Genomic DNA, 27,885 nt, shown 5'->3' on the forward strand with positions numbered 1-27,885 from the left:
AGGGACTCGACGCGGTTGCTAAGAGACGCCGTCCGCCGAACGGGCCCTCTGCGCATGCGGGAGGGGAGGTCGGCTTGCGCTTTCCGTGAACTACGGTGGCCCGGAGGGTGCCCCTGGTCCTTCGAATGGCGGTGCGAAGGCTGAGTCTCCCACGCCAGATCCCCGGCAGGTAACTGGGAGCGGCGGCCGACTGAGAGGCTGGTGCAGGAGTCTAAGGTTGGGGAGGCGGCAGTCCCCAGGAAGCGAGGAGAGAGGGACGCCGTGTGCCGCCGCCCCCCCGCAGCGCTTTTCAGGCGCGGGTGCCGGGTCCGCAGCTCGTCCTTCGGTCCCTGAGGCCTCTGTAGCTACCAGGCTGGGCTTGCCTCGCCCGGCGAGGAAAAGAAGACTCTCTTTGGGATGGCGGTGACGCTGCAAGAGCCTTCCTGCAAGGACAGGCACCCTAACGGATTTCTGACAATGGAGGGGACAGGAGACCGGACAATACGCGAGATGCACCTGTTTATTGAGTGCATGGATTCATTTAGCAAGCGTTTGTTGGCCGGGAGCTGTTTCAGCCGTTAGGGAGACAAGAGGGAACAAGGTAGATGGAATCACTTGTCCCCGTGGAGCTCTCGCTTTAACCAGGGAGACAGATAAACACAAAATTATCAGATAGGGATAACTCATACAAAGGAAGTCGAAGAGAACAATAGGATCGAGTTTGACTAGGACCTGCTGGTTAGAGAGGTAGTCAGGAAAGGTCTCTGAGGAAGTGACACTGGAGCAGCGATCTGAATGAGGAGGAGCCAACCTTGGCACCATCTGGGAGGAGGTGGGGGCGTGGGGAAGAATTTTGCAGGCAGGTAGAATCAACAGTGCAAAGCCTCTGATGCTGGATTAACCTTTGCTGTTTAACAGAAACTGCAAGAAAGAAGATCAGCGTAGTCAAGCAGAGTGAGTAAGAGGGAGAATGATTGGTAATAAGGTTGGGGGTGTGGGACAGGCCGCAGATCTTTGCAGGACCTCCTAAGCCGTGGTAGGGAAGTGACAGTATCGTATTTATATTTTGAAAAGATCACTGGCTGGCTGCTCACTGGAAAAAGACTAGCTGGAGCAGGGTTACTGCAAATGTGGAAGGCCACATAGTAATCCAAATAAGCGTTGACATTATTTTAAGCTAAGTCACCTAACACACCGGACATTTGGCTAACACCAATGTCCACATAGAAAGGCCTACTTAGGGGATTCCTGGGTGGCGCAGCGGTTTGGCGCCTGCCTTTGGCCCAGGGCGCGATCCTGGAGACCCGGGATCGAATCCCACGTCGGGCTCCCGGTGCATGGAGCCTGCTTCTCCCTCTGCTTGTGCCTCTGTGTGTGTGTGTGTGACTATCATAAATAAATAAAATTTTTTTTAAAAAGGCCTACTTAATTATATAAAGGAAGGAATTTAATATACAATTGCTTTCATGTAATGAGGTATATTAAGATGTTATGTGACAGATAGGAGTCACTGCAAACACTTTGAATTTGTCCCCTGATGTTTTCTTTTACACTATCATTCATTCAAGAGTACACGTTTTGGTGCTTTCCTCATGAGCTACCTATTGGCTTATGTGAGCAAAAAGCTCAGTCCTGCCCAGGGAAGCTCATAGTCCCAAGTGTGGGGAAAGCAAACTAGAAAATAATTATAAACAATGCAACGAGGTAAATACTGAGTATAGGTAGTATAGGCAGAGGGAGCACTTGGCATGGCCCCCCTAATACTGAGTTGGATATGTAAAAAGTTTCCCAGGACCGAGGATTTCCAAATTAAAGGTTGGAAGTGAGGGAAAAGGTTGACTATGGCTTAGTCAGAAAGAATGTGCCAAACAAAACTTGGGAACCCTTAAAATGCATGGTTTTGAGGGCCTTAGAGGAAGCCTGTAGCTTAGTTTATGGGGTGGGATTGGTAAGAGGATTCCAAGAAGCAGATCTTAAAGGACTTGCCAAACTGTGTCCAGGGTTTTGGACTTTGCAGAGGTTTTTCAGAAGAAAGGGGTGCAGGGTGGGCTAATTTCTCTTGCACTTAGCAAGAAATCTGTTGGTTGTCTGGGGTAGAAGTGGTGTGGAGGGTGAGAGAGGATGGAGGAGAGGAAGGGTTCGGAAAGAGATCCAGATTTCTCAGTGAGAGTGAAGAGAAGTGGAGTGAGGAAGGGTCCAGAAAGAAAGAGGTCCAGATTTCTAGCTTGGATGGCTAGGAGATACAGACACCATAAACTGAGAGGTAGGAGAAAACAAGTTTGAGGGGCCATAGAAGTTGAGTTGAACTTGTGCCAAAGGTACCTGTGGGACCTCCAAGTGGAACTTTGATGGCATTTAGCTACTTGAGTATGGAGCCCAGAAGATAGCTAGACCCTAACTATGGATTCTGGAGTTGTCAGCATGGAGATAATAATTAAATACATTGAGCACCCATGAAATTGCTCTAAGAAGAAAGAGGATACAGGGGACTGAACACTTAAAGATCCCAACATTTTTCCCCCTGATTTTATAATCTCCCCTGAAATAATTGACATACATAACTATATCAGAATAAGGCATACAGCATGATGGTTCAATTTACATATATTGTGAAATGATTGCCACGATAGATTCAGTTAGCATCCACTTTACTATAGATACAATAAAGAGAAATGAAAGAAAAAGAGAAAAAAAATTGTACTGTGATAAAAACTCTTAGGATTTGCTCTCTTAGCAGCTTTAAAGCAATAGTCATCATATTGTACCTTACATTCTTAGCACTTATTTAACCTATAGTTGGAAGTATGTACCTTTTGGCCACCTTCCTCCAGTTCCCCCTCTGGCCCACCCTCTGCTTTTGATAACAAGTTTGATCTCTTTTTCTATGAGTTTGTTTAGATTCCACATACAAGTGAGATTGTATAGTATTTGTCTTTCTCTAATTTGAATTAGCATAATGCCTTTAAGGTCCATCTGTGTTATTGCAAATGAAACTATTTTCTCATTTTTTATGGCTAGATAATACTCCCATTTTGTGTGTGTGTGTGTGTGTGTGTGTGTGTATCAAGTTTTTTCATCCACTTAGCTCACTTCCGTATCTTGGCTATTACAAATATGCTGTTAGGAACATGGGGGGTGCAGATATGTTTTTAAGTTAGTGTTTTTGATTCTTTTGGATATAGTCTCAGATTTGAAATTGCCATATCATATGGTAGTTTCATTATTAATTTTTTAAGGACCCTCCCTCCATACTGCTTTTCCCTAGTGGCTGCACAAATTTACATTGCCACCAGCAGTGCACAAAGATTCCCTTTTCTCCACATCTTGCCAGCATTTGTTGTCTTCTTTTGATGATGGCCATTCTTAACAGCAGTGAGGTGATATCTCATTGTAGTTTTAATTTGCATTTCCCTAATGAATGGTGATATTGAGCAACTTTTCATGTACCTTGTTGGCCTTTTATATATCTTATACGGAAAAAGGTCTAGTTAGCTCCTTTGACCATTTTTAAATTGGATTATTTGTGGTATTTTGTTACTCAGTTGTATGAATTCTTTATATATTCTGGGTATTAACCCCTTATTAGATGTATACTTTGCAAACCTTTTTTTCTATTCCGCAGGTTTTCTTTTAATTTTGCTGATGATTTATTCAACTATGCAGAAGCTTTTTAGTTGGATATAGTTCTACTCGCTTATGTATTTTGTTGCTTGTGCTTTAGGTGTCATCCAAAAAACTCATTACCAACACCCATGTCAAGGAGCTTTATTCCTATGTTTTCTTCTAGGATTTTCATAGTTTCAGGTCTTATATCTAAGTCTTTCATCCATTTTGAGTTAATTTTTGTTGGGTGTAGATACGGGTCCAATTTAATTCTTTTACATGCAAATATCCAATTATCTCAGCACCATTTATTGAAAATACTCTTTTCTGCATTGAATATTCTTGGCTCTCCCATCAGATATTAATTAGCTCCATATGTGGGGATTTATTTCTGGGCTCTCAAATCTGTCTGTTGGTCTGTTTTTATGCCAGTACCATACTGTTTTGGTGACTATAGCATTATAGTGTAGCTTGAAATCAGGAACTGTGATGTCTTTGTTCTTTGTTCTTTCTCAGGATTTTTTTTTTTTTTTTTTTTTTTGGCTACTTGGGTCTTTTGTGGCTCCATATAAATATTAGGAGTATTTTTTCTACTTCTGTAAAAAATACTATTGGACTCTTAGGAGGGATGACATTGAATCTATACATGGTTTTTGGTAGTATTGACATTTTAACAATATTAATTCTTCCAATCCAAGAACATAGGTTACTTTTCCATTTATTTGTGCCTTAGAATGCTTTTTTAAAATATATTTTTAAAATTTTTTATTTATTTATGATAGAGAGAGAGAGAGAGAGAGAGAGAGGCAGAGACATAGGCAGAGGGAGAAGCAGGCTCCATGCACCGGGAGCCTGACGTGGAATTCGATCCCGGGTCTCCAGGATCGCGCCCTGGGCCAAAGGCAGGTGCCAAACCGCTGCGCCACCCAGGGATCCCTGTGCCTTAGAATTCTTTCATCGGTGTCTTGTGATTTTTCAGAGATCTTTCCCCTCCTTAATTACATTTGTTCCTAGGTGTTTTATTATTTTTGATGCTATTATAAATGGGATCAATTTCTTTTTTTTTCCAGAAAATTTGTCATTCGTGCATGGAAATACTACTGATTTTCATACTTAATTTTGTATCCTGAAACTTCAACTGAATTTATTGATATTAGATCTAACATTTTTTTGGTTGAGTCTTTAGGATTTTCTTTATATGGAATCATGTCATCCCCAAATAGAGACAATTTTACTTCTTCCTTTCCAATTTTGATACCCTTTATTTCATTTTCTTGCCTGATTGTTCTCCCAAGGAATTCCAATATTGGAGCATGCTAGGGCATGAAGAAAGGTGAAGAATAGAAGTAGGAGGGCAAAGGGAGATGTAAGATGCTCTTGCAAGATATCCCTTCCCCCTCTATCTTTCTAGGAGAGGGAGGTCCTCTTGTAATTATAGTGGACCAGCTGTAATGGCTCTGATGGTAGACAGGGATGATGGAAACCTCTATCCTTTTGTCTTCCAGGCCTTCTCAGTGCCTTAGCCACCCTCATCAGCCTCCCCTAATGTTGGCACTACCCTCGAGTGGTCTGAACAGGTTAGGTAGATTCTAACCACTCATTTATTTATTTGGATAAAATGATTGCTATCTTATTTGAGACAGGAACCAGAATCCTAAAAGATAGCCTTTGTTCAGAGTGTCTCAGCTTCTGCCTCTAGAATCACAGCATCGTCATTAACAGGGCAATATACAGTATGACCAGTTGGGCTGTGATTACATTTGAACCTATTGTTGCACTAGGCCAAAGCCCAATTTTGAATTGGGCAGAGTTGATTGACAAACTATAATAGTTTTTCATATAAAGAAAAGCATTTTTTTATTGAAACATTGACCATGAAAGTAATTACTTTTCCAAATCTAATATAGGTTGCCTAAGAAAATCTCCTAAAAAAATAGTGACATATTTTTATTGTTATTGTTTTCTGCAAAGAAGGATTAAATCACTAGCAGCTTGTTTTTTGATAATTTTGAAATTGAGTGATGGCAAAATGTCTTTTATTTTTATTTTTTTTTATTTTATTATTTTTTTTTTTTTGCAAAATGTCTTTTAATGAATAGACTATGCCCTTAAAATCTACCTAGTTTTCCGTAGGAATATTTTTTAAGAAAATATTTTGTAACATTATTTAAAATACCATTATGCTCAGTTTTTGGTTTAGAAATTTTTAAAATTAATGTTCTAAAAATAAAGTTCGAATACATTTATATTTAGTTGGTATTAGTGAAATCCTATGCATATTAATGCTTCGGATCAGAAGGCTGATGTCCATAGCTGCAATTATTATATATATATTTTTAAGATTTTACTTATTTATTTTAGAAGTAGAGAGCAAGCAGGGGCAGGAACAGAGCAAGAGGGACAAGCAGACTTCCTTGCCAAGCATGGAGCTGCCATGGAGCTCGATCCCACAATCCTTAGATCATGACCTGAGCCAAAGTCAAGAGTCAGATGCTTAATCGACCTCTGAAAATTATTTTATATATGTGTGTGTGTGTGTATATATATATATATTTAAAGATTTTATCTATTTATTCATTAGAGACAGAGAGAGAAAGAGGCGGAGACACAGGCAGAGGGAAAAGCAGGCTCCATGCAGGGAGCCTGACGTGGGACTCGATTCCGGGACTCTAGGATCACGCCCTGGGCTGAAGGCAGCGCTAAACCGCTGAGCCACTAGGGCTGCCCTGAAATTATTATATTTCTAATTGAATTGTTAATTTGAGAAATTGTAGATTCACGTGCAGATGTAAGAAATTATACAGAGAGATCCTGTGGACCCTGTGACGAGTTTCTCCAATGGCAGCATCTTTCATAACTGTCATATCAAAACCAAGATATTGACATTAGTATAATCCACTAATCCTGTTCAGATTTCCTATTTTACCTCTAATCATTTATCTATGTGTATATTCAGTTCTTTGCAGTTTTTGTTTTGTTTTGTTTTTGTTTGTTTGTTTTAGTTCTATGCAGTTTTAATCACATACATCGGTTAGTGTTGTCTTCACCAGTTCCATGATTACAAGGATCCTTGTGGTGGCCTTTATAACCCTACCCACTAAGTGGATGGGGGCCTGCCTAACCTCTGACAACCACTAATCTCCATCTCTCTAATTTTGTCATTTCAAGAATGTGACCACATGGGGCACCTGGGTGGCCCAGTGGTTGAGCATCTGCCTTTGGCTCAAGTAGTGATCCTGGGGTCTTGGAATCGAGTCCCACATCAGGCTCCCTGCGGGGAGCTTGCTTCTCCCTTTGCCCATGTCTCTGCCTCTCTCTCTCTCTCTCTCTCTCTCTCTGTCTCTGTCTCTCATGAATAAATAAAATCTTAAAAAAAGAAAAGAATAGAACCACACAATATGCAACCTTCTGTGATTGCCTTTTTTTCTCTTAGGTTATAATTCCCTAAAAACTATCCAAATTATTGCATGCATCAATAGTTCTTTCCTTGTTGCTGAGTAGTATTCCAGTATGGTATGGATGTACCACAGTATAACCATTCATGCATTGAAGGACATTTGGGTTATCTCCAGTTTTTTGCTATTATGAACCTGCTGTGAACTCTCATGTACAGGTTTTTGTGTGAATATAAGTCTTAATTTTGCTGGAATAAATTAAGTAATAATTAAGTAATTACACACTGCCCAGGTATGTAATTACTAGGTTATATGTTAGATGCAACTACTGCATTGCAAAATTGACCAGAAAGTACCGAAATTTCACCCCTCCCCTGCATTATCAACACCCCCGCCCCCCACCAGAGTGATATGTTTGTTATAATTGATGAACCTACGTTGACACATCATTATTACCCAAAGCCCATAGTGCGTGCTAGGGTTCACTCTTGGTGATGTACATTCTCTGAGTTTGAACAAACATACAGTGGTACACATCCATCATAATAGGATCATACAGTCTTTTCCCTGCCCTAAAAATCTGTGCTTCACCTGTTCATCTCTTTCCAGCACCCCAGCCCCTGGCAACCACTGATCTTTTTACTGTCTCCATACTTTCACCTTTTCCAGAATGATGTATAGTTGGAATCATAGAGTATATAGCCTTTTCAGATTGGCTTATTTTTACTTAGTACTACACATTTACGGTTCCTTCATGTCCTTTCATAACTCGATAGCGTTTCATTTTTAGCACTGAATAATATTCCTTTGTCTGAATATACCACAGTTTATCCATTCACACAGTGAAGGACATCTTCACTGCCTCCAAGTTTTGGAAATTATGAGTAAAGCTGCTCTGTACATCTGTGCAGGTTTTTGTGTTGACATAAATTTCCAACTCCTTCAAGTAAATACCAAGGAGCGCTATTGCTGGAACATATGGTTTAGAGTATGTTTAGTTTTTTAAAGTAACTACCAGACTGTTTTCCAGAGTGACTAACTATATCATTTTATAATCTCAACAGCAATGTAAGAGTAGTCTGGTTCTCCATATCCTCTCCAGAATTTGGCATCATTAATTTTTATTTCAGTTACAGTGATAGTGGTATTTACTGTGATTTTAATTTACATTTCCCCAGTGGCTAATGTGGTTGAACATCTTTCTGTGCACTTTTTTGCCATCTGTATATTCTCTTCAGAGAAAGGTCTGTTTATGTCTCTTGCCTGTTTCTATTTATTACTATCTTTTGAAATACTGAATTTTGAGAATTCTTTATATATTGTAGGTACTAGCCCTTTGTTGGATATGTGAGTAGCAAATATCTTTCTTAGTCTATAGCTTGTCTTTTCATGCTCTTAATAGAGTCCTTCACAGAGCAAATGTTTTTAATTTTCTTGAGGTCCAGTTTATCAATTTTTACTTTATAGAGTTCTGCTTTGGGGTCACATTTAAGACTTTTTTTGCCTAGCCTTGAATCCTAAAGATTTTTCTCCTGCTTTTTTCTTTTATCCTAAAATCTTGTTTTTAAGTTTTAAGCCTGTGATCTGTTTTGAGTTAATTTTTGTAAAAGTTTGAAATTATTTTAAATGAGGAAAAACCAAGGTCTTAGTCACCTATATTTATACTGCCTTTATTTTTTTCTTAAAGATTTTATTTATTTATTCATAAGAGACAGAGAGAGGCAGAGACACAGGCAAAGGGAGAAGTAGCCTCCTCGCAGGGAGCCCGACGTGGGACTGGACATGGGACTCAATCCCGGGACCCCGGGATCACACCCCGAGTCAAAGATAGACACTAAACCACTAAGCCACTCAGGCATCCCTGTACTGCCTTTAAACTGTTGATGGGCTGATAAAATATGATCTGTGGATAGTTTGGCTTTTTATCCTGGGTTTGATGTATCTTCTAAAAGTAATTTAATATAAAAATTCAATCAAATGGATGGCTTGATTAATGTTTTAACCTTTAGTTGCTGAGTGTCTTTTGAAAAAATTGATCTTGGTTTGCACTCGAAAGTTTTATAGTAATTCACCTTGAGCTTAGATATTCTGCAGCATGTGCAAATGTCTAAGGAGGAGTATTCCGATTTATAGTATTACGGGAGAAAATCTAGAAAGTGTTAAAAATTAGACTGTGTGAATTACCGTTTTCACTTAGGAAGCTTAGTAGAGACCATTTATTTTTCCATTGTCCTGAGAGTTGGAGCGTCAGAGGAAATTTGAGGAAGACCACAGGCTTTGATATTAGTTAGACTTTGTGTGTCCAGAGCCTGGCTCTGCCACTTAACTAGCCCTGTAACTTAGTCTCTCCTTGCCTTAATTTCCTTATTTTAAAATGGATGTGATAATTATCCACCTCATAAAGCTATTGTGAAGCTGTTATTTAAAACAGTGTTTGGTACATAGTATGCAGTCAATAAATTGTAGCAATTCTTTTCCTTTTCCTTTTTTCAGATTTTATTTATTTGAGAGAGCACAAGTTGGGGGAGGGGCAGAGGGAAAAGCAGACTCCCTGCTGAGCAGGGACCTTGACAAGGGGCTCCATTCCAGGACCCCAAGATCATGACCTGAGCCGAAGGCAGCCACTTAACCAACTGAGCCACCCAGGTGCCCCTAAACTTTAGCAATTCTTATTCCTGAAGCATCGATTTTGTGTGAAGGTAAGTGGGAATATATTACTTTTATATTAAGACACGTATGGTTCAGTTAGGAATAGAATACACAATTCAAATAATTTATAGCACTTAAACAGTAAAAGACTTGAGGCAAATTTTATGCTTTTATCCTCTTTGGCCACCTGGTATTCATTCTCTGCCAAGAGGTATTTTCTGAAAAAACTCTTTGAAACACTACCCATTCCTTGTCCTAATTAGACCTTTCCTAATATTTGTTTCCTTTTCAGGCTAGACAGATCTTTCACATATATCCAGTATAGCTGGTTTAAAAGCTTGTCTGGTAGGTATACCTTCCTCCAGACCAGCATGGAAATGAGCTTGAAATGTACTACCCTTGTAACAGACTCTTCAGGAAAAAAAGTGTGGTTGGTCAAATACCCTAGTTCATTTTTTCAGGATTTGTCCTTTCCTTTAATACTATTAATTCCTGGGATCCCTGGGTGGCGCAGCGGTTTGGCGCCTGCCTTTGGCCCAGGGCGCGATCTTGGAGACCCGGGATCGAATCCCACGTCAGGCTCCCGGTGCATGGAGCCTGCTTCTCCCTCCGCCTGTGTCTCTGCCTCTCTCTCTCTCTGTGACTATCATAAATAAATAAAAATTAAAAAAAAAAAAAATTAAAAATACTATTAATTCCTTAAAAAAAAAAAAAAAGCTACAATTCTCAATAGGCTACACACAGACATTTGTTTCAATGCAGATTTCTTTGGCCAGCATCAATATTTTAAAAGACATTGTAATGAAGAAGGATTGATGCTTAGTCATAGTGGAACCAGCCTAGCACCTATCCTCTTTGTACCTGTAAAGGGAAGGAAAAATTCACCCTCTACCCTTCAACATCTTCTAGCTGGACTAAGAATTAAATTTACAAGAGACAAATTAACAGAAAAAAAAACAGAGTTTTATTACCTGGGCTCAAGAGGCCATGGAATGACATTGACATCTAAAGATATGACCAAGACAGGCAGTTTTTATACTTTCTAGACAAAGAGACAGTAAATCTGTGAGGAATTGACAGGACAGAGAAAACTTAACTCTGGGGGCTCTAATTAAGTAAGGAATTCTTAAGAGAATTTGGATTGTGCTAGTAAAATAGTAAAAAAGTAAAAAGGGTTGTTTATATTAGCCTTCCTGGTTCTAAATGTCCTATCTCTGGACATCAGAATGTCTCTACCTCCTCTGATACTCAGAGGACACATCTCCCATGGGAGATTTATTTCCTGCATAACATAGGGTCTCAGTATCTTTCCTGCACAGGCTGTCTCTGAAGCAACTTTTATTTAAAATAATGTGCCGGAGTGACACATTTGGGGCAGTCCTTGGCACCCCTACACCTGCCTGGCATTTGTTGGCCCCCAGTTCATGCTTTTCAGTCTGATTACTCACAACCACTCTTATCAAAGGAACTGGGTCCCACAGTGATAGAGAACAGCCCATTTCCCCTTGAAATGGTTGCTTACTTTGTCTGTATCTATTTATTTACTGGTATTCACTGGTTTTGCATGCTGAAATGTTTGAACCACTCGAAATCAAGGCCCCTTTATGTACGTCAAAAATAACTGAGTAACTACAATCTTATTTGTGGTAAAATTTAAGAACTTGAGATTTGTAGAAATATTATTGAAAGTGTTTTTTTTTTTTTTTTAAGATTGATTTATTTATTTGAGAGAGAGCGCAGGGGGAGGGGCAGAGGGAGAGAAACCCAAGCAAACTTCACGCCAAGCATACAGCCTAGTGTGGAGCTCAATCCCACAACCCTAAGATCCTGACGTGAGCCAATACCAAGAGTCAGATATCTAACTGACTGAGCCGCCCAGGTGCCCCTTACTGGAAGTATTGTTACTGCTATAGCATTGAAATAAAACGCATTCCATTTGTGGCTAAAAATTACAATAATGGACTTGCACATCTGATATTAGTTAAAACCTTAAAATAATTTATTGTCACAGAATGTTTGACATATTAAAATGTCAGTAGTTTATGTCAACTTCAATAAAAGATGCCAGCAGTTTTATTGGGAAAAAATGTTATTGTCATAACTAAAATATAAGGTGAAATAAATACAATTAAAGTAGACTCTGAAGTAGATTATGAAAGCTAGTTTCTGATTTGTGGCAGAAAAAACTTACCAGATGATTAAGAAGATAATTTTATTCAGGCTCTTGCAACAGGGAGAATGTCCATTAAAATGGGACATCTCTCAAAGAAGAAAATGTGGGGACTTATGAAATGAGATGAGTCAAAGAGGAAGTGTAGAAGTGAGACCTATTAGGAATATGGTGAGCCCTTTCTTGGAACATTAACCATTTTTGCTTTCTGGGAGCAGTATTCTGGTAATAGAGAATATTGATCCCTAACAGATGGAACAAGGTTGCTGATAATTAGTTATGTTTCCAAGTCATGTGGCATGTTCACCACAGTTTGAAAAGAGGATTCAAAGAAACCAAAGTCTCATTCATAATTTAAGTTAAAATCTATAGGCTTCTTAATACTTATTTCTACACTATAGGACAAAAACAAGGTAGTTTTGTCTTGGGGTGATCAGGAGATGAAACTCCTTAGAAGCTAATAAGCAAGGGGAGAAACCGGTGGAGAGGAAGGTGTCAAGACCAGGGGCAGGTCAGTGGGTCACATTGTCGAAGTAAGACCCAATGTTAGTGACAGTCCCCTAGGACTCTTCCAGGGAGGACAGGGGGTAAAGATGGGCTGGGCATTCATAAATGAGCTGGAGTAGATGAGGAAAGTCCTTGGACTTTATTAAAGGATAAATTGGAAGCGGACAAAGTCATGACCCATACAAAATCAACTTGTATCAGCAATTTTATTTAACTCATTAACTAATGAAAGAACTGGGCAAATGTCACAACGATTTTAAAGGAAAAGTTAAAGAACCATAATTTATATGGAGTAAAGGAATGTTGAACTGAGTTTACAAACAGAAGTGCAACTAGCTCCCCCCTACCCCCTTGCTGAGGGAAAGGTTGCCCCTCCAGCAGACAATTATTTGCATGTCTGTAGACAAGAATTATTTGCATTCCCATCAGCAATCTACAATTTACAAAGGTGTGAAATAGTTCAAAGGTAATGAAAGGACTGAGCCCCAAAGGATCATATAATTCCCAGAGGCTCAGCATTCCACTGGAAGTATATTCAGGAATCTCTAGCTTCTGCCAAAGTCTTAAATTTTTCCCAGCCATGCTTGGTCTGTAAGTAACTACATTAATACTCCTATTGCTCATAGTATTTCCTCTAACGGTCATCTATCAATGATTGTCCATATTCCTTGCTTTATTAGCCATGTCTGACCATCAGTGTCCTTTCCCTTTTCTCCACTCTTACTGATCTCCATCATGACAGAGTCTGAGACAACAGGAGTGTCAAAAGCTCTATCCAGCTACAAGGACAGTGTGTTCACGTTTAGATTACTTTTGCTTAACATCTTATCTTTTTCTTGGCATGGCATTTTTCATTTTTCTCTTTACTGTTGAAAGTACTGAACAAGGATCTTCCTATTATCATTTAATTTTAAGTTGGGAATTAATCCTCAATAACCACAATAGCTTGACCGTATAGCGTTCCAGCTAGGCTTTCAATCTGTTAAGTTAAAGGTGGAAGTTAATGAATTGGAGGTGGCCCTGTGAGTGTCAGCCTGGGTGGTTATGCCCTTCCAAGGGACATACTACTGGCATCCAGTGGATAGAGGCCAGGAATGCTGCTAAACTTCCTACACTGCACGGGCCAGCTCCCCACAACAAAACTATCCAGTCCCTAATGTCAGCAGTGCCAAGGTTGAGGGGCCCTCATGGGCCACTGAAAAATGTTAAAGGAAAGGCAAAGTTTCTGCTCTGATAAAATTAAAAATAATTTTACAGTCTTAAATCTGTATGGAAAGCATACATTTCATTTTTATGGTCTTAAAATAATCTTATTACCAGTTTTCCATTTTAGAAATTAAGCAATCAGCGTTAGCGTTAACTTGAGAGACTAAGTGATTAAGTGGAAACAGATGCCTTTCCCCTGTAATATGATGCATATAACGTTTGTAATTTTAAAATTATTGTTCCTATTTTAGGTGTTACTGAAGAAACATCTTACAGATTTGTCGCATTTCTGAGATTAATATTTACAGTTTGGAGTTGTCAGCTTTCTCATGAGATATGTTTTGGCAGTCCCAATGGTCCCAATGAAAGCTTTCTTTGACATTTTAGAACAATTATACAAGAAGGTACTTCTGGGAGCCACACTTGAAAATGAGAGCCATGATTACATCTTTTATCTCAACCCAGCATCTTTAGATCTAGATTGCTTTACAACGACCTCTTCAGAATGCTCAAACCACCATGATGTCCAGGGCAGGCATCAGCCATCCTCTGCCAATTTGGCTTCCATTTCTGTAGTGCCTGTGCGTTTGAAGAAACACTCGCCAATATGCAGTGCCCGAGAAATAACGCTCCTTCAGTTAACAGTAATCAAAGTGATGATAACCAGAATATTGTCTGCTGAAACTGACTCCCATGCAAAGGAGAAATACAGAGATGTAATTAAAATTCTTCTAAAATCATCTGACATCGATTCTAAATTAGTAAGCCATTTGTCTTTTGGGGGTTTTTTGTTTGTTTAGATCCATCTTTTTAAAACAAAAGTTTTTAGAACATTCTGCAAATCGTGGGTAAATTTATTTGTTTTCCTGTAGACCTGTATGTTCCAAAACTCGGATAAATTGTTATGTCACATGGCTGCAAAGTGCCTTGCGCTACTTCTGTATTTCCAACTGAGGGAAAAGGTAAGATAAGTAATCAAATTATGTTATTTCTTTTACAGTTTCTTTAAAATTGTTCTTTAGCACCTGGTCTTACCCTTCAAGTGGTTGTATCAATAAAATGTTTGCTCATTTAATAATATATAAATCGACAAAAGTGTAAGAATACTATAATAGTGACCTGTACCAAAAATTAGTCTTAAATATGTCATAAATCATTATAAATTAAATTCTTCACCCAAAGGATGGGTTTCAAGTCAGTCCATAACTTCTTTCAGTTTCTCAAAGGAACAGGTAGGCCTCCTTCCTTTTCTCAAAAAAAACATTTAAAAAGATTAGGAACCTCTGCTGGAGACCAAGGCCATTTTGAAAGGTTTAATATCAATAAGTTCTAAGAATGAGCATGATGAAAAAAAACCAAATTGAGCATCAGATTTTTCTCTTATCTCTGCATTAGTTAATAAATGTAAGCATTTACTGATTTATTTCAGCTATAATTACTTGTTCCTTTCTCAAAATAACATTTTTTTAAAATACAAAAAGGGGGTATTTGTAGTAAAAATTTTGAGAAATGAGAGAACGTATAAAGAACAAAAAAAAAAAAAAAGAACAAAATAAAAAGCACACATCATTCTACCACCTAGAAATAATCACCACTAATGTTTTTATGTTCCCAGTTGAGCCTTTATTTCTATGGCACACTGAGTTTTTTTACTTAAAGGATATTAGGATATTTGTTTTTACCAAAAACTGTACTTTTGTTTTGTTTTGTTTTGTTTTGCAAGCGTAAACAATGTTATATAGAGTTGTACTGTATATAATAGATAATTTGCAATTATAAAGAAAATTTTCTATTACAACTTGCTTCTTTTTGTTTTCTCACTTGTAGATAACATTGAGTAATTCCTGGGTTGCTTTTTGCCAAAAAAATCTCTCTGAATACCCTGAAAATGAGAAGGTGGTATATTGCCTCTGGACCCTTACTGTTACAATAAAAGAAATCTTTAAAGATACATGTTCACAAAAAACAGGTACAGATTATGATTCCCTATGAATATCATTCTTTTGCTTCCAAGGAGCATTATGTTTATATTGAGGATTAAAACTTAATTTACAGCATCTGATCTGTCCCAAAGTATGAAAAACTAAAGAATCTCATTCCAAATTTTTTGACTGAAGATACCTTTTTGGGGATCCCTGGGTGGCTCAGCGCTTTAGCGCTTGTCTTCGGCTCAGGGCGTGATCCTGGAGTCCCGGTTTCGAGTTCCGCATCAGGCTCCCTGCGTGAAGCCTGCTTCTCCCTCTGCCTGTGTCTCTGTCTCTCTCTCTCTCTCTCTCTGAATAAATAAATAAAATCTTAAAAAAAAATTCATGAAGATACCTTTTTAAAAATAAAACATCATAAGGCAAAAATTAAAGCTATTCTTCTATATCACTTTTGATATTTGTAAAATGGATAATTAACCATGGTTATTAGCTGTTATTCTTTTGTTTGTTTCAAGCTTTTATTTTTAAGATTTTATTTCTTAGAGCAAACGACAGCAAGCAAGCAGAAGTAGGGGGAAGAGCAGAAGGAGAGGGAGAAGCAGGCTCCCCACTGAGCAGGGAGCCCAATGCAGGGCTTGATCCTAGGGCCCTGGGATCATGACCGGAGCCAAAGGCAGATGCTTAACCAACTGAGTCACCCAGGTGCCCCTCAAGTTTTTATTTAAATTCTAATTAGTTAACATATACTGTAATACTGGTTTCAGGTGCAGAATTTAGTGATTCATCACTTAACATATAACACCCAGTATTCAACACAAGTGCCCTCCTTAATGCCTATCACCCAATTAGCCATCCCCTTCCCATACCTTCCCTCCACAACCCTCAGTTTGTTCTCTGTAGTTAAGAGTATATATTCTGGTTTGCCTCTTTTTTTTCTCTTCCATGTTCATCTGTCTTGTTTCTTAAATTCATATATAAGTGAAGTCATATAGTAATTGTCTTTCTCTGACTGATTTATTTTACGTAGCATAATGCACTCTATCTAGCTCTATCCACATCATTTTTTATGTCAAGATTTCATTCTTTTTTATGGCTGAGTAATAATTGTGTATGTATACCACATCTTACTATCTGTTATTCTGTGTTCACATTAAATAAACCAAATCCATTTTTTCATCTTATAAAGTGATAATATTCATAAAAACTGAATTGCAAATTGTTTTAAGAAGCGTTTATTTTTCCTCATTTATAATTACTGTTTTTATCATTACAGAAATTTTAAAGCAGTTCCTGACTCCTTTTGATACTATTTTTCAAGTTTTTTACAATTCCTTATTTTCACTGCATTTCAAGAGCTGTCAAGACACCTCTAAAATAATAAACAGCATGATATGTTCCCTGGAATTGCTTGAGCTTCTTATAGCTTCCAGAATCCATCTGAAACTACATTTCACTTGCCAGAGGATTTTATTTTTGAAACCTTCTTGTGTGCTAGATGTCATTACCTGGCCTGTTGAGGCTTTTGTCAAAAGGAAGTTCATCATATTCATCAAAAAGTGCCTTCTCTGGAAAGTGGGTGAAGACCTTTGTTGGGGATCTGGCCCTGCCCTGATGCCACCAGACCAGTATTTAGATGTAGACATGTTGGCTTTAGCAGATGCTGTTTTGCAAGCTGTGGATTTGGGTTTATTGAAAACGTTGTCTGTCCGTGGAAAACCTCCCTGCTTTGGTGGAGATGAAGTTCAACCTGCATGTGAGTGTGTCCATGGTCCAGATCACGTGATTCTTAGAGCAGCAAGCCTACTTATCATTAAATCCTTAGAAATCAAGTTTCAAAGTTGTGCTTCAGCAAATGAAATAAAAGGTAATTCTCTGAACTCCTTTTATATGCAAAGTAATGAGGAATTGCTTATTCATATGAAGTAGTACATAATTATCAAATCTCAGGACTATAACCCCACTAATTTAATCTACATTTTATCATAATTATAATTTATCAAATTTTCTTTTAAAAAAGGATTAGGATTACATTAAGAAACATATCAACATTTTGTGGGGTGAACTGAATTTGTATGGCATTTTTAATGACTAAAAACAGAGGTGCTATTGAGTTACCTCAAAGCAAGTGATAGTAGCCAGTTCAATTCAGATATTTGTAGTATTTCATTAGTATTTCCTTCCTAAAATTGGGTAACTACCAATGTAGATTATCAACACTAGAAAATGAATTGAAACTAACATGTGAGAGGTTACATCTATTAAGAAATTATTACATATAACTTCCAGGATCTTAACTCCACATGTCCACCATTTCATCTGCTAAAAAGGAATAGTAGATATCTCTAAACAAGCAGTATATAGTTTTAGTGAAAGGTTTGAATTGTAAGCAGCGACTTCCTTAAACTGCTTTGGATGTCCTCGAACTTGTAATTACTATGTGTTAGATCTCATTCTCTGTGGTTATAATTTACAACACTAGGTGGCATATGTTCTATAATTCAGAGTTTTAAGTTACAGTTAAAACTCCTCAAATCCTTTTTGGCTTTTGTGCTTAATGGTACTTTCTTTTAATACTTCAAAAAAAAAATGTTTTTTTCCTCTTATTTTGAAGGCAAATGATTTTTGCTTGGTTGCGTTGTTGCCTCTAGTAACAGCTGCAGCATCCAGTGAAGTGCTGTCTTGCCTACTACTCATTCATTTATATGCTGTTAGCAAGAATTCATGTAACTCTAATTTCTCCTAAATAATTATCTGGCATTTGTGGCAAGTGGATGAACTGGTTGTACTTTTTTTTTTTTTTTTTTAAGATTTTATTTATTTGTTCATGAGAGATACGCAGAGACAGGCAGAGACATAGGCAGAGGGAAAAGCAGGCTCCCTGCAGGGATCCTGATGAGGGACTTCATCCCAGGACCTGAGCTGAAGGCAGACATTCAACCACTGAGCAACCCAGGTGCCCCTGGTTGTACATTTTGATTGTATTCTTTTGAGTGACTTACTTTTTTCCTCTTTGTTTCCTTATTTGCAAAGTAGAGACAATTCCTCACTCACAGGCTTTTTGAAAGTGAATTAATGATCATGCATGTTGGATTACTTGAAATGCAATAATTTTATATATAGGCAACACATTAATGCGTTCATCAGCAGTTGTCCACTCTTTGAAATTTGCATTTTTTTTTTTTGAAGTTGATTTACAGAGTTTCATGTCTGAGTTATTGACATTCTTAAAGCCTCATCTTCAGCCCTCTCTTCAGTCACACAATCCATGTGAGTGGATCTCCAGGGTCTTCATAGAACAAGATGATGACATGCTGGAGGCCGCCAAAGCATCACTGGGCATCTACCTAAAGTTGACCAGGTTAGTATATTTTAAAGTAATTTTGCTAAGTACATGCCAGCAAAGCAGAAAACATTTTTAATAATGTGCTAGACATACTATTTACTTTCCATCATTAAGGGGGAAAAAAATCCCTAACAATCTTGTGGTTTCCTTATAAGTTCCAATTCCTTGCGTTACCCCTGCCCTACATAAAAATGAGATTACATTTGTGTTCTCATTATGAAAACTTGGCTGGGTAGGCAGATCTAGGGTAGTAGAACTAGACTAGGAAGCTAGAAAGCATGGATTCTGGTTTAGCTTCCATTTTACCTGTGCAATCAGGAATAAGCTAGTATCATTGTCTGAACTTTAATTTATGTTTAAAAATGCTTTTCACCCCCAAGACTCACTCTTCCAAATGAGCTTCCATGTGGTCATTTTTATCTTTTTAAAAAGGTGACTATAAACTTGTCAGTAACCAAAGCAACAACTCAAAATTTTCATGTTATTATACAGCTGAACTAGGGCTGATAGCAACTCGAGGCAGATACTGAGGTTGGTTATGAAGCTATGTCACTGAAGACACTGTATGCTCACCCTATTTCTGCTTTATGAAAGCCACTGTACACAGGGTCATGTCATCCCATGGCAAATGTCTGTAATTGGTTATGAAGCTCATAACTGATGACCTTTTACACTACTTCCCCTCTGCTTTATTAAAACCCTAAAGTATTTGCTTTATTTCCATCCTTTCTTGGCTTCAGAGAAAGGGATTTCTTACTAATGACCGATGGTGCAAAGCTCTGCTGCCAGTTCTTATATTATGGCACTATTGGCAGTGGCTGCTTTCAGATTGTAAGTGTTTGAGGCCAGTTTTCAAAAGGTTCTAATCAAGAACACAAAACTCCTGCATGTGATTTGAATTAGGCTCCTAAACAGTGAGATAAAAATTCAGTCTGGAAAAGCACATGCCTATGAGCCTGTTGTACTCAAAACAGACTTCTTACTGCTTAGGAAAGAGAAAGCCTCAGAATTAAATCTAGAACTTTTTTCACCTCAGTGTGGCCAGAGAGGCATGTGCTCATGCCATATGTCATTTTTTTTTAAATGTAACTATAGTAGTTAAAATAGTTTTATTGAAAAGGATAGAAATGAACACAAACTACTAGTCTAAGCAAAAAACAAAACAAAAAAAGTGGAATTTATTAGCTCACAATTGGAAATTCATTCCAAGGGGGCATGTTGGCATCAGACATCACTGTATAATGGGATTCAGTCACATCATTGATCATTGCTCTTTTTCTCTCTCTTGCAACTCTGAATTCATTCTCAGGGCTTCCAGCAATGCCTAGCTTATAGTTAGCATCTCTAATAGCTCCAGCAGAAGTCCCAGGGTGGGGGGATCTGATTAGCCTGCTTGGGTCACAGATCCATGTTGGAAGCAATCATTGTAGCCAGGTGCATGAGGCACTCTGACTGGTCAGTCTGGGTCCCATTCCCAGCCCTACTGAGGAGAGCATGGAAGGAAAGAAAGGAGGTCAGTCTCCAGCCCCATGTTACCCTGTGTAATTAGTTACTTGTAGCAATGAGGATGTTAAGACACAGGAAGACAGAGGACTTTTGTTCAGCAGACAATGACCAGAACTACCAAATTCAGTGGATTTTATTTATTTTATTGAGCTAGATTTATATAGAGTTTGTAGAGGAAGAGATTGTTTTACATTTTTTTTCTTTTAAAAGAATGCATGGATTAAAAGTAATCTGATAGGGGAATCTGTGGTATGTGAATTATATGTTAAAACTGTTACTTTTGTAAAAAGTCATTAATCTTGGGTCTTCTCACCTTCATTTTCAGACAGTGTAAAACTACTGAAGGCTTGACCCAAGAAAAAGAAATGTGGAACCATCACACACATAAATATGGCTACAATCCACACTGTATTTTCTTATTCTTATTGAAAAATATAGGATTTGATTCTTCAGTTCTTCTTGACTTTTTGATTTCATCAGAAACCTGTTTCCTTGAATATTTTGTTAGATATTTAAAATTACTGCAAAAAGATGGGGCTAGTTTTTTCACAATTTGCAAATATTTTGATGTAACCGAACTTAAAGATAGCATAAATATTTGTGGTTGTAGCTCCTCACTTGTCCAAGACCGAAGCAGCAACCAAACTGAACTTAGCCTTTGGGCTGCTCTTGGTAGTCACAGAAATGCCCACGCTTCGGTCCCCTGGGCTTCCGATGCTTCTGGACCTCTGAACCAGCCTGTGATGTCCAAGGAGCCCCACATCACGCTCCAGGCTGCTGCTGGTCTGTCTCCCCCACAAGCTTCTCAAAGTCTGGTAGATTATGACAGCTCTGATGATTCTGAAGTAGAAGTCACAGACCAGCACTCAACAAACAGTAAACAGACATCTTTACAGCAAGAAGCAAAGAAGAAATTTCAGGACACAGTTAGAACAGGTACAGATGAAAAAGAACTTAGCATGGAGCCTCAATCAAGGCCTCTGGTTCCAGAACAATCTAATATTAATATTCCCTTCTCTGTTGACTGTGACATCTCCAAAGTAGGAATATCTTACAGGACACTGAAGTGCTTTCAGGAGCTACAGGGTGCCATTTACCGTTTGCAGAAAAAAAATCTTTTCCCCTATAATGCCACAGCACTTTTGAAGTTGTTAAAACATACTGAGTCAATATATAATGAGAGCATGAACTCTTTGTAAAACAGTAGCATTTTGTTACCAGGAACTGTTTTTTCCTGCTATAAATTGTGCCTTAATGAGATAATAGTTAGTAAATAAATTAAATAAATAAATAAATAAATAAATGCACTCTCTAAATCAAGTGTATCTTTTTACCTTTTCAAAGTAACCTAATGACTGAATAAGACACCTTGTCTGATACAGTTGTACATCATTTGAAATTTAGAGACTTTCAAAATTTCAAACTTAATGCAGATTTGGGATATTATATGAGTCCACTTGAGCTGCTGTAACAAATCACCAAAATTTGGCAGCTTAAAACAACAGAAATCTATTCTCTCGTAGTTCTGGAGGCTAAAAGTCTATAATTAAGGTGCCAGCCAGGCCATGCTTTCTCTCAAGGCTCTAGGGAAGAATCCTTCCCCACCCATTCCTGTCCTTTGGCAATTGTTGGCCATCCTTAGTGTCCTGTAGCTTGGAGCTGTGCCAGGACAGTCTCTTCCTCTGTTGTCACATGAGGTTTTCTTGGTGTGTCTGTATCTGGTTTCCCTCCTGGCGACACCAGCCGTTGGATTAAGGTCCACTCTTATCCACTGTGTCCTCATCCTAATTTGATTATATCAGCCTAGACCCTACTTCCAAATAAAGTCACATTCACAAGTTTTGGGTAGATGTGAATTTGGGAAGGGACACTATTTAATCCAGTATGCTTATTATTTCCCTCTGAGGTATTTACATGTGATGGGATATGTAACAAACGTAAAATCTTAGGTTTTTTTTTTTGAGAGGTGATTAGCTCTCTGTATATATGTAGGTATATGGTCTATTCTGTGAACATGAGTCTTTTTTTTTTAAGATTTTATTTATTTAATAAATAAAATCTTAAAAAAAAAAAAAAAAAAAAGGGATCCCTGGATGGCGCAGCGGTTTGGCGCCTGCCTTTGGCCCGGGGCATGATCCTGGAGGCCTGGGATCGAGTCCCATGTCAGGCTCCCTGCATGGAGCCTGCTTCTCCCTCTGCCTGTGTCTCTGCCTCTCTGTCTCTCTCTGTGTGACTATCATGAATGAATAAATAAAATCTTTAAAAAAAAAAAAAAGATTTTATTTATTTGAGAGCACAACTAGGGAGAGTGGCAGAGGGAGAGGGAGAAGCAAACTCCCTGCTGAGCAGGGAGCCCAATGCAGGGCTCCATCCCAGGACCGTGGGATCATGACCTGAGCCAAAGGCAGACACTTGACCAAGCCACCCAGTTACCCTCATGCGTCTGTTCTTTAAAACAAAATTTTAATCACCAGGTAATTTTCATATTTAAAATTGTTTTAATGGGCACCTGGGTGGCTTGGTCACTTAAGCATCTAACTCTTGATCTGAGCTCAGGTCTTGATCTCAGGTTGTGAGTTTAAGCCCTGCATAAGTAGGCTCCATGCCTAATATATAATAATTCTATTCTGTCTTTTTGAGGGGAGGCAGTAAGGCTGTGGTCATAAGAACAAGTCAGTACTGGGATGCCTGTGTGGTTCAGTGGTCGAGCCTCTGCCTTAAGCTCAGGGAATGATCCCTAGATCCTGGGATCAAGTCCCACATCAGGCTCCCTGCAGGGAGCCTTCTTCTCCCTCTGCCTGTGACTCTGCCTCTCTCTATGTCTCTCATGAATAAATAAATAATCTTTAAAATAATAAAAAACAAAAGGACAGGTCAGTACTCATTCAGGTGGAAATGAAACTAAATAGAGAATTGCTAACTAAGTAATGATGCTATCATTAACCAAATAGAAATGCAGAGCTCAAAAAGTTTGGTAATAGAGTTGGTATACATTGGGGCAGTTTCTACATAATTCAAGAAACACATTAAAGAGGTTATTTTCAGGGATATTCAATGCACATTGTAAAAGCAAAAGACAAATATCTGGTTAAATAAGATAATATATATACTTAATAGAATACTTCAGAATACTATATACTCATGGAAAGAATGAGTTGTATCCATGTTTACATCTACAGTAGAAGGCAAAAGTGAATATTACGGGCTCCCATTTGTTTAAGAAAAGGAGGACAGGTATATACAGAGAGTCCTAACAGGGGTTGCCTTGGGAAACAGATCTAAAGTAGAAAATTTGACCTTATATATTGTTTTTTACCCTTTTATTTATTTGTTTTTAACTGGTTACATACATTTTTTAAAATGTAGTGAAAATAAGTTCTTTTAAGAAAAAAAACAAAAAACAAAAAACATGATTCTTTATGCTCCTAAGGGTACATACATGTTGAATGCCTTAAAAGCCATGCTTATACAGATGTGGTTTTGAGCTATGTTTCTCCATAAGGTTCATAGGAACCATCAATCCTTTGTTATATTGAAAATGAGGGCAAGGGCCATAGGTAAACGTATGAGTGCTGGCATTTCAGTCTCTGACCCTTGGGTATAAGTCAATTTGTCACACACTCATGAAGCCCTACTAGTGGTGAAGGTGACTGATGGCTATCCTTGGCCATTCAGAATATCGAAGAGCTCTTTTGAGTTAGTCCGTAAAGGAACACCAAGCTAGTGATACTTGCAGGATAAATCCCAGCCTGTAGCTTCACCTCTTCTTCAGGCAAACACCTCCATGTATCCCAAGTGAATCTAATTTATTGTTTTAACTAAGAATAGATTAAAACAAAGTATGCGTAGAAGTATACAGTTTGGTGGATTTTCATAAAGAACATACCTTTGGAACCAATAACCACATCAAGAAACCACTGACACCCAAGAAGTCCTGCCTGGATCCCCTTCTGACCACTATCGACTGTAAAGGAAATTATTCCAAACCATAGACACCATAGACTGATTCTGCCTGGTTTTATCTTTATATAGATGGAATCATAGGATATGTGTTCTTCTATTTCTGGCTTCTTGATTATTTTGAGGGATTGGGTTCGAATTTATTTTTTAAATAATTGCCAGATAGCTGGCCTTCAAGTATTATTAGTAACAAAATACTTTTAACACCTCCAATTTGTCTTTGGCACTCCCAGCATGCAAGGATGGTGAAATTGACAAACCGGTTGAAACAAAATACAGACTTAAACGGGTTATGCAGGGCCTTGTGCAATTTGGCCCCAACCGGCTTCTCCAGCCTCATCTGTCGTTTTGCTCCCCCCCCCCCCACCCACCCACTGTCAGCATCACAACCTCTTGTCTTACATATTCATTCCTCAAACCCCATCTTAAATGTTGGGCCTGTGAAGCCTCCCCCACACTGTTCTGAACCATTAGGTCTTACATGCTTCGTATTCTCTTCACTGTGCTCTTTCCTGTACTGTAGCATTTGTCACTTTATATTTTAATCGTTAATCAGTTTTCACGGGCCAAGCTCTTTTTATGTAATTCCTAGTGGATAGTATCATGTCTGTCCCATTATAAGCATCCCACAGATGTTGACTAAATGGGATAGAGCCCTTTCCAAGGACTTGATCATCTCCCAGAGGAGACAGGTGTGCAGAGGCTTACCTTTAACTCTCCCATGATACTTGCTGTGTGCCAGCCACTGTGGTAAGTGCTCTAATAATCCTCACCATAATGTTGGAAGGCAGGTACTATTATAATACCTATTTCACAGATGAAATTAAGTAACTTGACCAAGATCACTCACCTGGCAAAGCAGCAGAGCCCAGAGAATGGATCCAGGCAGTCTGGTTCCAATGTCTTTTCATCCTCTTCTTCATGATAAGTCATGCCAGAAAGGGATGTGGGGGTCAGATCATCCAGGACGCTTGGTGCTTTGCTAAGCAGTTTTGACTGTTTTATAGACAATGGAGAGCTAATGAGGTTTTTGAGTAAATGACTGGTTTTCTGTTTGGAAAAAAGTGATTTTGGTAGCAATATAGTGGCTAGGGAGACAAGCAGCAAGATTGAAAAGAGTTCTGCAGAAGCCCACTTGAGTGAAGGGCAGTGGAGATGGAGAAGAGGCAGTATGGTCCTGGCTAAGCACCTGCATCCAGCTCTCTTCCTACAGAGACTCACTACGACAAGAATAAAGGGGCCAAAATCAGGAGCAATAAGATACAAGGACTGACTCAGTAGATCTAGGAAAACTAAATTCTTAGCTGCAATGGAAAAAAGTTGAGAAGCATCCTGGTTACCAGGTGGATCCCCCTGAAGGAGTATCAAATACTACACTGTGAACCAAGGGTACTCAGGTACATGAGAGGCTTACTTCCCAGAGAGAGTAAAACAGGGCCTTGGGACTTGGGGAACACCAGGCATATCTGAGTATAGGCATATCACACTGAAAAGGAGATTAATTAGACACTGCATATTGAGATCCACTCTGTCCCCAGCCTTCTCCCCCAAGAGAACAGATATCTCTTTTCTGAGGAATCTGATCAACTCAAGAAAAAAGATCCAAAGATGCATTGGAAGCTTCCCCAAAGAAATTTCTCACCGAGTCACCCACTCTGAAGCCCACAGTCACAAACCACACCCATGTGCATAGACCTTCTGATGGACAATTTTTTTTTTTTTTTTATGATAGTCACAGAGAGAGAGAGAGGCAGAGACATAGGCAGAGGGAGAAGCAGGCTCCATGCACCGGGAGCCCGACGTGGGATTCGATCCCCGGTCTCCAGGATCGCGCCCTGGGCCAAAGGCAGGCGCCAAACCGCTGGGCCACCCAGGGATCCCCTGATGGACATTTAAATGCCCAACTCAAGTATGAGTGAATAGCCAAGGATCATCAGGCATTTGTGGAAAGTTTCTAACATAAAGGAGAGGCCAAAACAAACTAGATACATAGGGGAGGAAGTTAATCCATGAACATTCCCAGAGATAAATGATTGTAAAACATATTACATAAAAAAGTGTACAAATAAACAACATGATAGCAGAAATGAAAAACAATGGAAATGTAGACTAAGTTGAAGCAATCTAGAAAGTACAGCAACAGGACAAGTACAAGAAAAATTTTCAGAACTAAAAGACTTTGCGTCTTAATGTATGCATATATAACTGAAAAGAAAAATATATATATAAATTTTGAAAAGGGAACAGAGGATCAGCCTGAAACAGGTGCCATTTTTTCATTCATGTGGCTAAAGCTGCTGCTGCCCATGGGTGCTTTAGCAAACACGGGAGGCAGTTGCATAGAGGTCTGATGGGAGTCATGGAGCAAGACATGATCGTCCTGAGACTAGAGAGAGGAGGAAGAAAAGGCTTGACAGAAGAAGGAAAGTGAAAGGACAAGGACAAGAGAGCAAGAAATACTCTTAGGAACCCCTGTGGTGTTAGGCAGGGCTTTGAGATGGACAATGCATATGCAGTTGAGTATTTCTGAGAAGAAGCCACTGGGTGCTTTGACTCTTCCTTAGGAGGCTGTTGGTTAAGTCTGAGAGAGCAATCTTGGTCGAACCAAGTATGCACAGGAGAGGAGGGAGGAGAAACCCCAAGGACAGTGGTTCAACATATTTGTGTTCTCTATACCATCTGAACAGTGGGATTTTTTTCATGGCATCTTTGAAGTGATAGGCTGAAAAGCACACCATCCCAAGTCAACAATAATTTGAACACCATCCCCAAAAGTCCTGTTCTAGTCACCAAGCGCCTCCTCAGGCTCTGGTCTGACCTGCTGCTACTCCTCCCACCTCTTCTCGGGCTTCGACTGCTTCTGGCGTTGGGAAACTTGACCTAAATACTGAACTTTAATTGGTCTTGTCACTGATGACAGTCTGTAGAGTTGTATTGCTCTATTGTAATGGCTCCTTGAAAACTGTTTGATAAAATGCCTTTCCTGGTTATTATCATAACCCAGACTAGCAAACCAATTTTAAGTTTTTCTGATTATTATAAGGATGATAGAGCTGAACAATGCAGCCTTTACAGCTAACACCATGTATCTGCTCCTAATTACAAAATTCCCTAGGATATTTTTTTAAGATTTGGGAAAAGCAGTGATCCTTTTCTAAATTTTCTATTGACATTGAGCTTTACCAAGTAGTCTGACCAAACTATATTATAGTTACTTCCGACACTGGGTAAAAGACATGTTTGTGTACAGCCAGTTATTGCTTGCATTTTTCATTTTGGGAACTTTTGCTTTGTTTTAAAAGAAAATACAATCTTTTGGTATGTAAAAGAACTGAGAAATGGCATGTGACCAGGATATTATTTCCTTCCTGGTGAGAAAGGTTCAGGTATTTTTAGTTTGGTTTAAGACAAGAGTCTACCTAATCACTGAAAGCCATAGAGTTGTTTTTGGTTGTTTTTTTTTTTTTTAAGATTTTATTTATTTATTCATGAGAGACACACAGAGAGAGGCAGAGACACAGGCAGAAGGAGAAGCAGGCTCCTCACAGGAAGACTGTTGTGGGACTCGATCCCTGGACTGATCATGACCTGAACCAAAGGCAGATGCTCAACCACTGAGCCACCCAGGCACCCCAAAGCCAT

General features: G+C 38.8%; 1 protein-coding gene across 13 annotated transcripts; it reads left to right on the plus strand.

Moving 5' to 3' along the window:
- Nucleotides 1–46: 46 nt before the first annotated feature.
- LINS1 (lines homolog 1) lies at nt 47–21,587 on the plus strand. Of its 13 annotated transcripts, XM_041752507.1 has the most exons (9): nt 82–169; nt 898–933; nt 9,567–9,676; nt 13,761–14,270; nt 14,382–14,471; nt 15,337–15,478; nt 16,708–17,298; nt 18,621–18,792; nt 20,609–21,587. In XM_041752507.1, the coding sequence occupies exons 4-9, from the start codon at nt 13,839–13,841 to the stop codon at nt 21,480–21,482; spliced, it is 2,301 nt and encodes a 766-aa protein (XP_041608441.1). In that variant the 5' UTR covers nt 82–169; nt 898–933; nt 9,567–9,676; nt 13,761–13,838; the 3' UTR covers nt 21,483–21,587. The 13 variants fall into 13 exon arrangements, with proteins under 13 accessions (XP_041608445.1, XP_041608452.1, XP_041608441.1 ...); XM_041752510.1 differs by lacking the exon at nt 9,567–9,676 and having other exon boundaries at nt 86–169; XM_041752508.1 differs by lacking the exon at nt 898–933 and having other exon boundaries at nt 151–169.
- The last annotated feature ends 6,298 nt before the right edge of the window (nt 21,588–27,885 follow it).

Source organism: Vulpes lagopus, chromosome 4 (genome assembly GCF_018345385.1).
Source record: "Vulpes lagopus strain Blue_001 chromosome 4, ASM1834538v1, whole genome shotgun sequence".
In the NCBI taxonomy this organism is placed as follows: domain Eukaryota; kingdom Metazoa; phylum Chordata; class Mammalia; order Carnivora; family Canidae; genus Vulpes; species Vulpes lagopus.

Coding starts and splice junctions, on each gene's coding strand:
- LINS1 (XM_041752511.1), top strand. CDS start 13,839: ATGAGATATGTTTTGGCAGTCCCAATGGTCCCAATGAAAGCTTTCTTT. Junction 14,271..14,381: donor CTGACATCGATTCTAAATTA/GTAAGCCATTTG, acceptor GTTTTCCTGTAG/ACCTGTATGTTCCAAAACTC. Junction 14,472..15,336: donor ATTTCCAACTGAGGGAAAAG/GTAAGATAAGTA, acceptor TCTCACTTGTAG/ATAACATTGAGTAATTCCTG.